The sequence below is a fragment of the Atractosteus spatula genome, chromosome 4, assembly GCF_055471065.1.
Source record: "Atractosteus spatula isolate fAtrSpa1 chromosome 4, fAtrSpa1.hap1, whole genome shotgun sequence".
Classification (NCBI taxonomy): Eukaryota; Metazoa; Chordata; class Actinopteri; order Semionotiformes; family Lepisosteidae; genus Atractosteus; species Atractosteus spatula.
In genome coordinates this window covers 20,302,927-20,318,350 of record NC_142709.1, presented here as the reverse complement: position 1 = coordinate 20,318,350, position 15,424 = coordinate 20,302,927, and the positions used below count along the sequence as shown (strand labels likewise).

At 34.0% G+C, this 15,424-nt stretch overlaps 1 protein-coding gene across 2 annotated transcripts in view; it reads left to right on the top strand.

The window, feature by feature from the left end:
• The window catches only part of diaph3 (diaphanous related formin 3), a 458,904-nt gene that overhangs the window by 115,671 nt on the left and 327,809 nt on the right, over positions 1-15,424 (top strand). For both annotated transcript variants that reach the window (XM_088913166.1, XM_088913165.1), the window contains one exon: positions 13,817-13,947. In XM_088913166.1, the coding sequence (XP_088769292.1) occupies positions 13,817-13,947 (131 nt within the window). The remainder of the gene's footprint in view (positions 1-13,816; positions 13,948-15,424) is intronic.

Below are 15,424 nucleotides of genomic sequence, written 5' to 3'. Positions count from 1 at the left end.
GTATACATCCATGTATATTTATGACTAAAAAAAGAGGCTTATGAAATGTATTTTAATAAATGGAAATTACAAATCACTTGAGTTCTGCCTGTGTTAGTGTTATCCATTTAAAACTGATAAGTAATTAAAAAGTTAAAAGAGGTTTGCCATGTTTAATATTTCAAATACACTTCAATAGTATTAATAGCAATAGTATGACATTTTCATTTATGATTGTTGTAGGTGATGTATTACCATTATTGTTGTCTTGGCACAATTTACCACGTTTCCATGGTTAGGCAACTTAAGTATATGTAATGACAAAGAAACATAAGTTTCATAACATTATGTGATGAGCAACTTTTGGTGGTTGAAAATGTTTCCTTTATCTCCCAAGGACCTTGAGCTTTCAGGTGAGATGTACAGGTACTCCTGGGTGTGGCCCAAAAGTACATACATGTAGATGGTATTTACTAATTGCGCATCTTTAAGTCTAATTTTTGTATTCCAAAATACAAAAATAAAAATAAAAAATCTTTGAAGCTACCACAGTCTCTAATCTTTAGAAAGTAGGAGTATGGAGAACCTAGCTGTAAAGGATTATAAATGCTAATATTGTGTTAGTGCGTTAATTGATAAGGTTAGAAATGTGGTTAATTATCTATGGCTCTAAGCCTGTAGGCTGATATTTGGAATGATGACATCTAGAGAAAAAAAGTAAAGAATTTAAGAAACAACTGCCCCAGATTTGACTGAAAGGATGAGAAGCCCTGTGAGGGCAAATTGTATTTACAACACAAAACCCTGTTTATGCAGTAAAGTATCTTCAAAATGTTTTCAAACTCTTTACCACTACCACTTTGCATTCATAGTGTTCAACTCAAACACTTGAATTGGCTATTAGGTATGATGCACATGTATATCTATCACCCTGCAACTCATAACTGTAGTGTGCTATTAGGAGGGTGGAGTGTTTAGTGATCTTGGAAGAATGGAGCAATTATAAAAATACTGTTTTGATGTTATTTTGTATTGGTGTTGGTGATCTTATGAACTTTAGTTCTTGCTTGTAACATAACTTTATTGTATGAGGCAAATCTTGATCTTTAGGATTTGATGTAGTTTACGTACAATCTGAATTGGGAATCTCATGGAATATAGCTTTAAGACCACCCCCCCCCCCCCAAAAAAAAAATATATATTGTGCTATAACAAGAGAGCTTTAAAAATGGACTTCTTAACATCCATCCATTTTCTAATTGCCTTTTCCAGTTCAGGTTTGTGGAAGCCCGGAGCATATCTTGGTAAGCAGTGGGCACAAAGTGGGATTCACTCTGGATGTGATGCTGGTACATCAGAAGGCAGAAACAGACATACAATCTTGCATCTATTGACAATTTCCCCAGAAGCCAATTACAATATTTTGGACTATGGGAGGTAACCGGGGCACCCAGAGGAAATCCACAGGAACATGGGGACAATATACAAACTACATTTTGATAGAACCCCAGGTCTAACCACTAGCTAACCACTGTGCTGCTTGACTTCTTAACATTAAGGCCTTATTCTAATTATTTTGGGAATGTGTAAATGCATAAAAAGGCAAAGGTTTTGTGTTCCCTTAAAAATCCAGACATTTTTAAGATGACACATGCTTTCTTGGTCTCAACTAGCTTTTCTGTCTCTTAATCTTAGTATTTGATATTTTAGTATTTTATATTTGCAAAATAAGTTTGACATTAATAATGTCTCCATGTTCCACAATAAAAATATTTAGAATTACGGATTAAAGGCATTTATATCTCACCAGTACTGTTATAAATGTAACATCACATTCTCTAGTTTGTGCTGCTGTATTTACAGAACAGACTTGTTTTTAAAATGGACCTGACGTGGCTTCTGTTGCTCTGTCAGAAGTATATTTTAATTCTTATGTGCTAAACCATTATAAATGAGAGAAAGGAGAAGTCAACATATAAGATCCAAAATGAAAAAGAAAATAAATACAAGAAGGCTATCCAGAAAAAAAAATCTTATTTTGAAGACATGCTTTTATTGTACTTTAGATCATTATTTAATTTGAGTGAACTTTTGATTGGCTTATCCAGTACTTTATTTTCAGCCTGCACTGCAAAGTGAAGCCAGAAGAATCTCATACATTTGAGTCATCCCCATTAGCAGCCTACGTAATTTTGGTAAATATGTCGAAATACTATGTGGGTGGTGGGGTCCCATAGGAAAAGCATAGGGAACAGAAAGACCAGTGTTTCTATAATGAAGGATGTCTAATCATCCTACCTATTGGAATGTGTAGATGAAGTTTCTGGTCTGTTTAGATGACATTTACTTTGCAAGTTGATTTAAAATCTACATGGGCAAAGACCTTTCCAGCTCATCTTTTTGTTTAGGTATCTTAGAATCCTTACCATGAGCAAAGGTCACATCCCAAGCATCTAATGTTTGTACAATGTAAAAGCAAGATACATGAAGGTCATCTTGATTGTCAGTACTCCCTTTTATGCCTGGTCTGAAAAACATGGCAGCCAGGTTAAAAAAAAATAGTGATTTGAACAAAATGGCTAAGCCATGAAATCGGAGCTGAATTAAGTCCTGAACAAAGATTACTATAAGGGAATTTGATTTAGGTTTTTAAAACTCTGTGACATTGACAAGGACAGTTCATTTCATTCCATAAAAAACAGCAGCACCATTAAAACAAGAAAAAAAACATTCTGTATTGCTGTTGTTGCATGTCATCAATTAAAAATCAGTAAAATTTTCAAGATGAGCACCTCACATCTCACTGTCTTAAGGGTAAAGTCAGTGGATGTGATTTAGATGGAAATCAAAATGTTTTTTACTCAGGCCTCCTTTGTTTTTTTTCTGCGTCCTTATTGGAGAACAGAATTTTGTATGGCCTAGTACAATTTGTTTATAACTGGATTGATTTCCATGTTCCGAGGAATAATTGTATTCCTGACACTGACAGCCAGATGGCTCCAAAGTGATAACAGAGATGTCATAATACTGCAGCTAAGTTTGGGATACTGTGTTCTGAATTCATGATGCACAGCCAAAATAGGCAGTTTTTTCACCATAATTGGCTAAAAGAAGGTAGTGTAAGTTTGATCTTGGTACTTGAATGACTCACATTAAACAGCAGGCCAATAAAGGCCTGAGAGAAATTTCCTTTTGTGATGAGGCACCTTGGCAACATGTTTCCTTGGCAACATGATTGCCTGCTTGTGTGCAAGATTTGCTATACAGATGAGAAATTAGTTCTAAACATGGCACTTGAGTATGATCCTACTCTGATATTGTTTCAACAGGATAATCTTTAGGTTTCTTATTTTTGAGTGTCACTTTAGCCAGTTAAATGGACATAATCAAGTTTTTGTTGTGGCCTAGTTTGCTAGTCTTGCATATAAGTATATATTGTACCTCGCAAGAACAGTCTCCTCCTATATAATTCTGTTATGAAATGCTGTATCCATATTTTTTTATTTAATATTTTTTCACAACTTGAAAACTCAAGTCAGCACTGAATATAAATCCACCTGAAGAGATTTAGTCTGATCTTTATGAAGGCATTGTTCTCTTGATAAGTGGGATAATGTGGTCCTTTTCTATTGTATCTTATTTTTTTACTTAAAACTAAATTACCTCATCACCTGTTCCCAATCAACTCTTTTACTAATGAGGTGATTTAGTGCTTATGAAAGAAAGTCACTTAAGTGATTCAATGGAATCTGTTTGTTTCGATTGAAAACTGTTTAGTAGATGGAAAACAGAGCATAGATAAGGGGTGAATGCTCCAATTAGGATGCTGTAATTAGTGGAGTACCACAGGGATCTGTACCTCCTAATTTATATTATATTTAGAAAATTCTGGCTGTAGTATAGTTAGTAAACTAATGAAATTTTGTAGATTATATCAATCTAGGGTGATAAACAAATACTGTAGAAGCTGCAGAGTTATTCAAAAAGTGTAAGATAGACTTTAAGACTTGTCAAATTCCTTGGCATGTTACTTTTAACTTGGGGAAGTGCAGAGCACAGAATGCAACTACAAAAACATACATTATACTGTAAATGTAAGATAAGTTTGAAGCAATGACTTGTGTAAAAAGGTGTTTGTGTTTTTTCATCTTCTGGACTAAAAGGGAAAGCAATAGAAGTAAACATAGTTAGGATATACATAATTAAAAAGAATAGGAGGTACAATTTTACGGTAGAAGTTGTGGGAGTCTGAAATTAGCTGTCAAGCCAAGTTATTGAAACCACTACCCTGGAGTCCTTCAAGAAATGGCTGGTCAGGAATGTCAGGTCAGTTAGCTGCTAGCAAACCAAATGTGTTAGATGGACTGAGTGGCCTCCTTTCATTTTTAATCTTGTGTTCAGCTTCTTAGACTGATTGTCCTGCTGTGGTTTAAGAAATTCAGAAAGTCTTACATATTGCATGTATTTATAGGTTTATTATATAAATGTTAGTTGGATTATTGAAAGCAGTGTGGCTCTGAGAGATAAACTGGAAATGATCCTGGGTTTTAGTTTAATGTTTCTTAGTTAACTGATATAGTATTAACCCTTTAAAGCAAAAGCGTTGTTCTTTTACTCTTGGGTTACTGACATCATAGAGGTAATTTAGATGCAGTTATGTCATGCCTTTATTGTTTATCAGGAGCACACTCTGCCCTTGACTCATACATGGGTGTGATTAAGTGAAACAAAGTATTATGTAAATTTAAATGTAGACTGTAAATTGAGTATTTTTTTAGCTTCACGAAGTGTTTTACAGTTATTGTTTCCCATTTTCAGAAAAAATCTTCAGCTTTGTGCTTTAAGTACATAAACATTATTTTCCTATTTTTAGTGAATTTTTTTTTCATTCAGGTTATGTAACCTGTTTAAGCTTGACTAAAGGAGACAAAGGTACAGTACATAGCTAGACTGTTTTAGCTAGTTGGATAATTTAAAAAAAAGGTCTTAAGATAGTACATTATTAGTGCTTATATTAACTTTTGTGTCACCGTTAATTGTTTTTTTTCCTGTTTTGGTTGTTCTTGTTAGATATTCAGTTTTTTTAAAGTGCAATGTCTCAACTGTATTGAACCCATGAATGGTTCAAATTTCTGTCTTTCTCCAAATGGCAGTATTTTATTGAAAATTGATTACAGAATAATACTTTAATTTCACATAATAAAATTCAGTCAAAGCATGAAAAGTAATATTAAGCATTTTCCTCAAGACAGTGATTTATTATACACTGTTAAAATATTAAAAACCCTCTTGTGGTCCTGTCATCAAAACCATCTCTTAATTATATTTCCACCAAAAGGATTAGAATGTAGAAGTTCATTGTTTCGAAAAGTGTTGTCTATTTTTTCCTATTTTTTTAAAAAGTATCAGAAAGAAGTGGGTACTTTGACTATAGATCTGCACATTATTGTAAACATAATGTAATAATAATGTAAAGGCACAAAAATTGAAAACAACTTGTGTGCATGCTATTGAAACAGTATAATGTATCCATATTAAATTAATATGCATATAGATTTAAAGTGTGAATTACTTAAGCTATTTTAATTTAATTTTTGTTTTTTAAAACATGTAATGATTCTTCTTTAAGCCTGTTTCGGTTTGTGTTTAATTTCAGTCAACAGGCTTACAGAAAATTTTCGATCTGTAGCATAAGTATGAAGTGTTTATTTCTGTTACTATAGAAACAGAGACTAAAAGCCAGTTACTGTTTCTCACTGGGCATCTTTGTCCATGCTTTAGTGTTTCAGGAAATTTGTTGGGGTTATTTGGTTGTAATTACTTTTTTCCAGAGTTACATAATATTTATAATTGTATACTGCTTGTCTTAATTTGAAGTATTGTACAAACATTTATTCTGATGTTTTGTGTGGCATAAATGTAAATTAACAGGTTCTGTGAGAAACACAAAAAGCCTTTAGAAAATCTGTGAAGATAGTCTATGTAAGCTGCATATTGATTTCTTACCTGAGGATGTTTCTTCTGTAGCATAAGGCGGAATGTTTGATAGTACTTACCTACACTGAATTAAAATAATAATGCAATTCAGTACAAGAATCCTTATTACACAAGATCAGGGTTAATTAGTAATCTGAACAATATTTGCATGAATACAGCAGATTGATTGATGATAATATATTAATTTTTATTAGCACGTATTTTGCTCTTTGTATGAAACATCACAGATTGTACTTAAGAAGATCTTATAGGACACATTTACTAACCTATAACAGTGGTTTGGAACCTTGATCCTGGGGGATTAGTTTGTGTGCTGATCTTTATTCCTGCTAATCTCTACATAACCTGTTCTAACTGAGACCTTCAATCGATCTGCTTGCTTATTTATACTCTTGGTTTACTTCTATACTCAGTCTTCAGAAATACCTAATAATCATGTATGTTGTTTCCATCAACTTCTGTTCTAAGAATTTTGAGTGGCCTCTCCTAATGCATGTGATCAATTTATGATTAATAGACACAGCTGCAAGCAACAGTGGATCAGACATCCCACAGTAAGCATTTATTTTGCTTCTTCAGAGGTCCAATTGGTTACATTTTGTGCAACACACCAGAATGAGCGAAGCTCTGCAACTGAAACAAACTGGTACAAATCCTTCTCCGTCTTCTAAAAGCTGAAGGTTCATTTAAAATGCAACAAATAGTAAAATGAAACAATTTAAGCTTTGAGTAATTTAACTCTACAAGGAAGTAGCATTGTACTGAATTCTGTCTTTACAAGTAGTATTTAAAGCAGACTGTGCACTCTTGTCTTCTTGGGTCTGGCTGCAAGGTAGACCAGAGAGAACTGGGTTCATCCCAGCTATAGCTTGGCACTAAATATGTAGGGGAAAAAGGTCCAAATTAGGAGAGTAAAAGTACTATGGTACAGTATGAGTTTTAATTTTTAACTCATTGCACCAGGACACAGCCACAGTTACCCTCAAGTCGTCTTTTGTTTGATTTGTATCACACAAAAGTGAAATGTTATCTAATTTTCTCAGATTGACAAAAAATTTCATTTTACATGTGACTTTCAAGAGAGGAAGGTAGTACCCCAAGAATTTTTTGTGAATGTTAATATTTAATAGATGATTTATATAAGTTCCTCTTTAGATTAAAAAAAAAAACAAACTTAAAATAAACATGGGTCACAGGAATATCCATTATATTCATTGGCGTTCATTTCCCTGCCCCTGCTCCACACTGGTGCCAGTTGTTGGCAGAAAGCTGTGAGACTTTTATCATGTAAATTGCCCCTTTGTTTTTTGTTGATGGACAATAGATATCGTTATAGCTACTGTATTCGCAAGGGGAATTAGGGAGGAATCGCTGCAATATAGTAAACATTGTGATAATACCTTTCCCCTAGAAGTTTCGTTGTTGTTTTTAAGTGAACAGTACAGAAATACAGAATAGGAATGTATAAAAATAGTCCAGTTCAAGAAGTACTAAAGTCCATTCACTTAACGTCTGCGCTCTGCCAATCCAGGTTTTCCCTAGTCCTTTAAAGATTCACTGAGCACCAGTTAAAAGGTGCATAAACCACACTTTTGCCACAATACTGCAATATCTCTGAAAGAGTGTTTTTAATTTATAATATGCTTTTTTTGGCGTTTTTTTTAGGAGTTGTTTTCATTCAACATTTTTATTCATATAGTTTTATTTTTTAACTCCTCTGGTTCTTTTTTACTTCCTCTGTGAGCAATGATCACAAGTGTTCTTAATTTGTCATTTATATATAATAATTTACCTTATGATTATAATAATATTAGAATGTATATATAATGTTTCTTTGCAGTGCAAAGGAAAATGAAACTTCCAATCAAATAAACCCATCACTAAGCAACACCTGCTTTTTAATTTAGCTCATGGCAAAAATAAACACTGCATTAATTCTAATGACTATTTATACACAATTACTAATAGTTCTATATGCTGTATATAATTAAACAAATGATAATTCTGTTAATGTTGCACAGTGTTGTGAAACAGTATCTTTTTGTAATACTGTAATCCACTGTGTACTTTTTATGTGTAAACATTGCATTTAATGAAATTGTATCTAGTACAGTATGCACACATTAGTGCAGGAAAGCACTAATGGGTTAACCACTTAATGACATTTTGAACAATCACCAGCTCTGACAACTCAACTTAAAATGCTGTGTATAACAGTTTGTGATGCTCTGAATACTCCTAGCAGCTTTACAGCAGAAAGACAATTGTCACTTTGACCATTGTTGTCCAGCCTGCATCTGGAGCATTTTATCTGAAATTAACTCTATAGATAATTCAAAACAAGTGTTTGATGAAGATAAATTCAACAAAAGTAATACAAGGGGTCCCTTGTATTACAAGAGATGCATTACAATAGCGAGTGTTACAGTCCATGTATTTTAACCATGTTTTGATTAATGTCTTTTGTAATCCCTGAGTAATCAACCATTTGTATCACGACAGATTGGTTCACATACATAATATATATATATACTTTCGCTTGTTTTCCACATTTTTTTATTATGATAAAGTTCTAAATATACATTAAACATATTTTATATTATAAACTTCAAATCCAGGCAAGTCTGTTACTTTTCTGTTTGATTTGTAGCAGACTTTGGGTACTCCCTAAGTATTTGGTTGCATTCTCTTGTTTTTCAGTAACTTCAAATAATCAAATCACTAAATTGTTCCAGGAAATGCAAGATGAAATTTAACAAACTGTTATACAAAACGCAACAGTTACAGTAAATAAAGGTTTTGCTTTTCCCTTTCTTGCTTACTTCATTCTTCACATTTTGTAGAGAAAATAAATTTGAAATTTATTGCTCAATCCATTAGTTGTTTGTCAGAAAGGGTTTTTCTTTTTTGAAGTATTAAATGTGAATTTAAGAAAAGTCTCACTTTATGGCCTTCAAAATGAGTTGATCTTCATTCATTTAGAAAGCCCTTAATAGGCTAATTGATTTCCAAAATCAATATTACAATGTGTGCAGATGTGCACTCTACTTTTGATGTTTTACTTTTGTCTATATGTGCGTTTCATCTTGCTCGTTCCCCTTTCTCTGCTTATCTTATTGGGCGATTTGTCTTTTTGTGTTTCTCTTTTGAAGCAGTGAAGATATATTCCTTATTTAGCTTTATTGCTTCAATGCTATTCATATCAGTACAAATATGATGGTGTATTTGTGGGTAATTTTACAAATTCAAGTTCCTGTGCATAAAACATCAATGCATAAATAATCTTAGGTCTTTTTATTCTTCTTTCTTGTTATAAGGATCTCATCCAGCCATTTATTAAAATAAGGCAGAGTACTGGCTTCATCAGCATGGCTGATAGTGTTCCGAACTCCCAGAAAGTACCCCCTATTCACTTCCACATACTGTAGGTTTCACTTGTGCCCTTTGATTCATGTGTCTCTGTTCTTTTTTGACGGAGGTTTTTGCCAAATGAGCTTAAATGAAACTGCGGTTTTGCCAATTTTTATTACTTTTTCAAAAATGTAGCAAAATGGTACATTTTAAAGAAAGAAAAAAAGTATATTTATAGTGTTAAATATTTAAGAAGTTTTTATATTTTGCAGAAACCCAGCACCTCTGTAAGCATGAGAGCAATGTATATACATACAATCAGTTGAAACTCTGAGCACAGATTGTCCCTGTATGCAGTAAAGGCTTCTACAAGTTCAATTAAAGCATAACATTCAGAAAGTAGTCAGTGGAAAAGATTAAGCATGTAATTGCTGTCTACTGAAACAATTTTAAGAAAACAATAATTGATCCGGTTTCTTAGTTAAATGGCTTTTAGTGTTTTAGGAACAAAAATAAACAGCTTAATTGATGCTTAATTAAAGCAGAGCTTTTAGTCTCTGAAAGATGAAAGCTCAGAAACCAGCTATGAATCATAGGAAGCAAAGCAACGTTAAAACCCTTACATACTAATATATTGTTGCAAAGGAACAAGCAAAGGTTTATTCCATGCTGAAAAGAGAGGAAAAGAAACAATGTTTCGGGTGTTGGTTGTTCACTGTCTGTTTGATGCTATGGTTTTGATGCTATGGTCAGCTTGTTTACAGAACTTGGATTAAAAGATGCCACATGGGTTTCTTTGTGTAATTGGTCTGATCTTGTGGAGGCTGATAATTTCCTTTAAAAAAAAATTGTTTTTTGATCCATGAAATCATGGGCAATATTGCATGTGACAATGTATGACATAGGACTGGTTTTCATCAATACTGTCAAGATGTCCTGGTCTCTAGTGCCAATGGTGGTGAAACTCTTGTTCTATAAGTAACTTATAAAACTGGGGTAATCAAGTAAGCACAACAGTTTTGAAATAATACAATCATTATCAGAAAGTTGCTTATTATTGGTTAGAGAATAGTGTGAACTGGGAGCCTATTCCAAAAGTACAGGAGCAAATATTTTATAGGGTATCAGTTCATAGAGTGAATACCAACACAACAACAAAGAAACAATTCAGAGGCACCAATTAACCAAAGCATGCCTTTGAAGGTGGGAGGAAACTGGGGCACCGTGGCTAAACCTGTGTTAACATGTAGTCTACACAAAAGGTGCCACAGTCAGGAATAAGGACCCAGTACCCAAGAGCTGTGAGGGAGCAGCTTTAAACACCAAGCCACATTTTGCCTAGATTTCCAATTAAATCTTTTTACTATTTAAAGCAGAAACCATTTCACATACTAGTTCTAGACTAAATAGATATTCCAGAATTTTGCTATTGAACTTTGAATCACCCGCAATTTGTCATGGGGTTTGAAGGGTGCTTACAGTATTTACAGTACACTGCATTATAGGGAGTGCAATAAGACTGCTCTTGATGGGTAAGACAGATAAGGTATGTTGCCCTGTGTGTTCGCCAGTGGTATTTCTTGATTGCTAGTGTCTTCATCACACATTAGTGCTTCTTATCAGGTTAGAAATGGCTGGTGAATGGTGCCTGGATCAACGGCCCAGTCCACCAACAGATTCATACCAGGAGCATGGTAGCAAGAAAGATACCTATGAAGTTTGGGTCCTCTGTGTGGGGACTATTCACATCTAGTACTCAGGGGGTGTGTCACCTAAACTCAGCATGAGGAGTGCTATAACAATGTCTCTCTGGCTTTATGTAACTTTTGTGGTATAATAATAATAAGCACTTTTAATTTATATAGCTGTTTTTCCCAGCCCGAGGATGCTGTATATCGTGTTAAAAAAAGACCATAACAAGTAAAAGGAAAAAAATAGAGAAAAACACTTAGGTTGTTATGTAGGGCCATCAAAAACAGACCCTAGAAAAAGGTGAGCTTTGAGTTTGGATTTGAAGATAGTCAAAGACTTTCTCTTGAAGAGTCAGAGGAAGGGCATTCCATAACAAAGGGGTTTCGTGCTTGGAGTATCGAGGAGAGAGAGAAAGCTCATGCTGGTACCTTGTTCTGACAGTCACTTCTCACAAGTGAGGTGTCCGGGTTAGTAATGAACTGGGACAAATCGAATTGGTGACTGCTTAATTGGTGCAAGTCACACGAAAAGGGGAGAATCTTCTATGCTCCCGGCATAGCGACTACTGCTGAATAATGCTAGATTCAGGTGTGTCAATGAAAGTCCAACCTTATTACCCTGGTGATCAAACGGGTGTATGGTGGTAGGTAGCTGGTGGCAAGTCAGAATTCTGTCTTTAAGTACGAGCTTGCTCTCTACGTATTTTCTTTCAGGAAAAAGTCCCAAGGTTTAGACAAGAAGTGTGGTAGCCATGTGGTTTTTTTTGTCAGTCAGCCAAGTTAGCTCAGTGGAGAGAAGCAGAATTAGAGTTGATGCTTGCTAGTCAAGAAGTTACCAGGTGGAGTGGGTACCCAGAGCTTTAAAAGCCTTAAAACTTATAACAAGATCCTTTCTGAAATATCTAACTTTATAGGCAGCCAATGTAGAGACTTAAGTTTTCTAAAAAAAAAAATAGTGATGAGATTTAATTTTCTACTTCTATATTTCCACCACATTCCACTAGAGTGAATGGATGTTCCAAATAAATTGTCAAATCCATGAAAGATCCTAACTATAAGCATATTAGAGTCCAATGTGCTGTGGGGAGAGTGTTTTCTTCTTGCTTACTACCCGTATTCCAGTAGAGAATTTTTAGTGGTGAGGAAATCTGTTGTTGGCTTGGGTTTTTCATTAAATGTGATACCCCAAGAAATCTCTCTAACAACATCTTGCATTTGTTCTTCCACCTTGATATTTTTACTTTGCCCTAAGGTTTTACACCATCACAATGTGGAAGGAGCTAGTAGAAAATTTTTTTAGATTTTTTTGTTTTTACATGTAGCAGCTGTAATAGTGTGCTAGGTTTTTGTGTTTCTCTTCATTGGAAAAAGAAAGAAAATTTCTAGACAACACATTTCTTTAAAAAGCCATTTTTAAAACATTTTTCATCCCCTAAATTACATATTTAGATAAACTAATTCTCAAAGCAGTGTATGGATCGTGCAGAACGAGTTTACTCATTAAAGCATGCAGTCTGTCTCACCAACATGGGGATATGAATAGAATAATGATAATGAGTGTGCACATAGACAGCCTCTAGGAAAACTTTAGCTTTTACAACAGCAAAATCAAACATTAAGCATGTATATTCATTAGATTTTGATCAAACTAGAGTCCTCGCACAATGTTTTGTTTGCTTATAATTCTCCCCTTATGATTTTATATGCACTATACTTCCTTAAAGGCTCTTAATAAAAGTTAGAAAGAAAAAACGGACCTAAGGAACCAAAACATTCGGTAATTCCACATAATGTGATCTTTATTAATTGCATCACAGGTAGAAGTTAGAATGTTGAGACGAATAAAAAAAAAGAGACTAAATGCCTAGGTTGGTGAAGGTAAGAAATTATATTAAAATATTTCAAACATTTTTATATGCTTAACAATTGTTATATTCAATTTTGTTTTTTTCCAAGTTATGCCTGCAGCAGCAGATGCATTCTAAAAGTCCATTTGCAGGGATAACACTCATGTGAATGCAGATCATTAGACATGTAGAGAATTTCCATGTTATAAAATTGCATGTTAGTATGTTTTCTAAACGGTTTGCATTGTATTTAATGAGTATATATCAGAAATCTTTATTATTTCACCTTTATATTGTTGTCATTGACATTATAGAACACAACAAAACAGTGTGTTCTAATAAATGAAGCATTCTAGGCGCCTTAATGAACTACGTTAAGCTAAATACAAAAGCAGTGTTTGTCCAGTGCCAGCAGATACACTCTTATGGAATAGCATTTTAAATGTTATAGTTTGTAACACATTACAAACATTTTTTTAGTTGCATAATTTTGGTAAATGTTACGCCATTATGAACTGTTTGTTCCATTTGGTAGCACGGCAGAAATTGTTGTAATCAAATTCAGAATATTCCAGTTTAACGTTTCAAATTATCCAGAAAATAATTTGTCGTTTGCTCCCAAGGTTATGATTAAGACAGGTGTCTCCACCTTGTGAATAAAGAGGATGAAAAGACAAAACAAAAGGGCAGTGTAAAAACATTCTTTGGGTGTGAGGGCTTGTTGAATGTGGAAAGTTCTGCTGGTCCCTTTGTGTTTACTTGTGTAGCCCTGGTATGGAATGTTTATGGAACTAGATATTGATATCCTACAGGACAAAAATAATAGAAGTGGGTGTGTCTCCTCCTGAAAGAACAGTGGTAATTCTTTATCCTGTTGAAAATGACTGTGAGAGAGATCCATTTGTACCAGCTGGGAAACTATAATCAGGCATTTTTCGTTTTTCTTTTTAGGGCAGCCTGAAGAGCAGCCACCAGATTTCACCACAGGAATTCCTGCATGAGCTAAAGTCAGGTGCAGCAGACGAGAGGCTCTTTGGCTGCCTTGACTCCCTGCGCGTGTCTTTGACCAGCAATCCCGTCAGGTAATTATAGTGCCCCAACAGTGCAAAGTGAAACCTTTAAGTGAAATGCATCTACAGAAGCTGTGGCCGTATAGTTTCTGCTTTATGATGATTTGCTAATAGATGTCTCTTACCCCCTTGTGTCAGGCTAATGTAAACGACAAGCTGGGTTTCATTAATATTTATTAAGAAGACACAAGTGCTTCAGGTTATGTTACAGAGCTTTTTAATTGTTTGATGCCTATCCTAACAATTAGCCTGCTGTTCTTCGACTTTCTAACACAAACATGACATGGGAGCTGGGGAGTAGCGATAAATAATTTTAAATAATTAAACCTTTTGGTACAGTGACTACCTTAATTTAACATTTGTTGTTTTTAAATGAAGTTCATACAGTGAAGGGAGCTTCAGGCTGTAGAGGAGAAGACATTGTATTTTAAACCCCACAGATTATAAATAGAAGCTCTTTTTTTTTGCTTTGTCCTTGCCCTGTCCTTGGATTCTGTCACATTTATTATTTTAATCAATTTCTGTGGTATGAAGTGCAGATTTTACTGTGGTCTCCTATGTCAAACCAGGAGAATTAGTATATCTGCAGACAATACATGGCACTGATAATAAATACAGACTGTTGTGAAAATCAGATTTAGAAGAACTTATTAAACAGACAAAACATTGATTTATTAAAATTAAAGGCCTCGCATTGAAATGTTTTCTATTACAGACTTCCATTTTTTTTTGCCCTCATGTAAACTGGAGATATAATCAAAAGAAAAATATCACACAAGAAATTTGGATTGTATTGTATTAAGGTATACTATGAATCAAGACAAGCGTCAATTGTGTATATAATTTTTGAAAGTAAGTGCTTTGTGTTTATTTTTGAGTAAAGGGAAAGGGAAATGGTTAAGACTGAATCAATATTTAGAATATCCAATTAAGAAAACAGAAGAAATACTTTGGTGAAGCACAGTAAAGTCTTTATTTTCATAATTTATGAAATGTCATGATTTCTATCAGCTCCTGTATGTTGTATTGATATATGTGCTCATTAAATCTGAGGATTTTCAACGAGGAACAACCTATGAATTAAGGTTCAGTTCTTCTCGTGAAGTTGCATACAGAACGTTTTATGAGGCATTGACACTTTTTAATTTGCTTTTAGCAAGGTTAACACCTAGTTAATGTTATATCAGAAGCCACTGTTAACTCCATTTCCATGAAAGACTATTTTAAACTCCAGAAATAGATATTACAAATGTCATCGACTTGATAGTCATTGTGGTTAATGAATATATATATAAATATCCATAACAAATCAAATCATATCATAGCTAAGCCTTGCTCTGAAAATGTGGACTGTGCAATTCATATTATTAAAAGTACTTTAAGCTTTGAAATATAACATTACCTCCAAATAAAGGAGTGACAGTTTTTTTAATTAGGTTTGAGTTTCTCTGATTTTTCTGTTCATGACATTGTATTTATGCAAATGTGT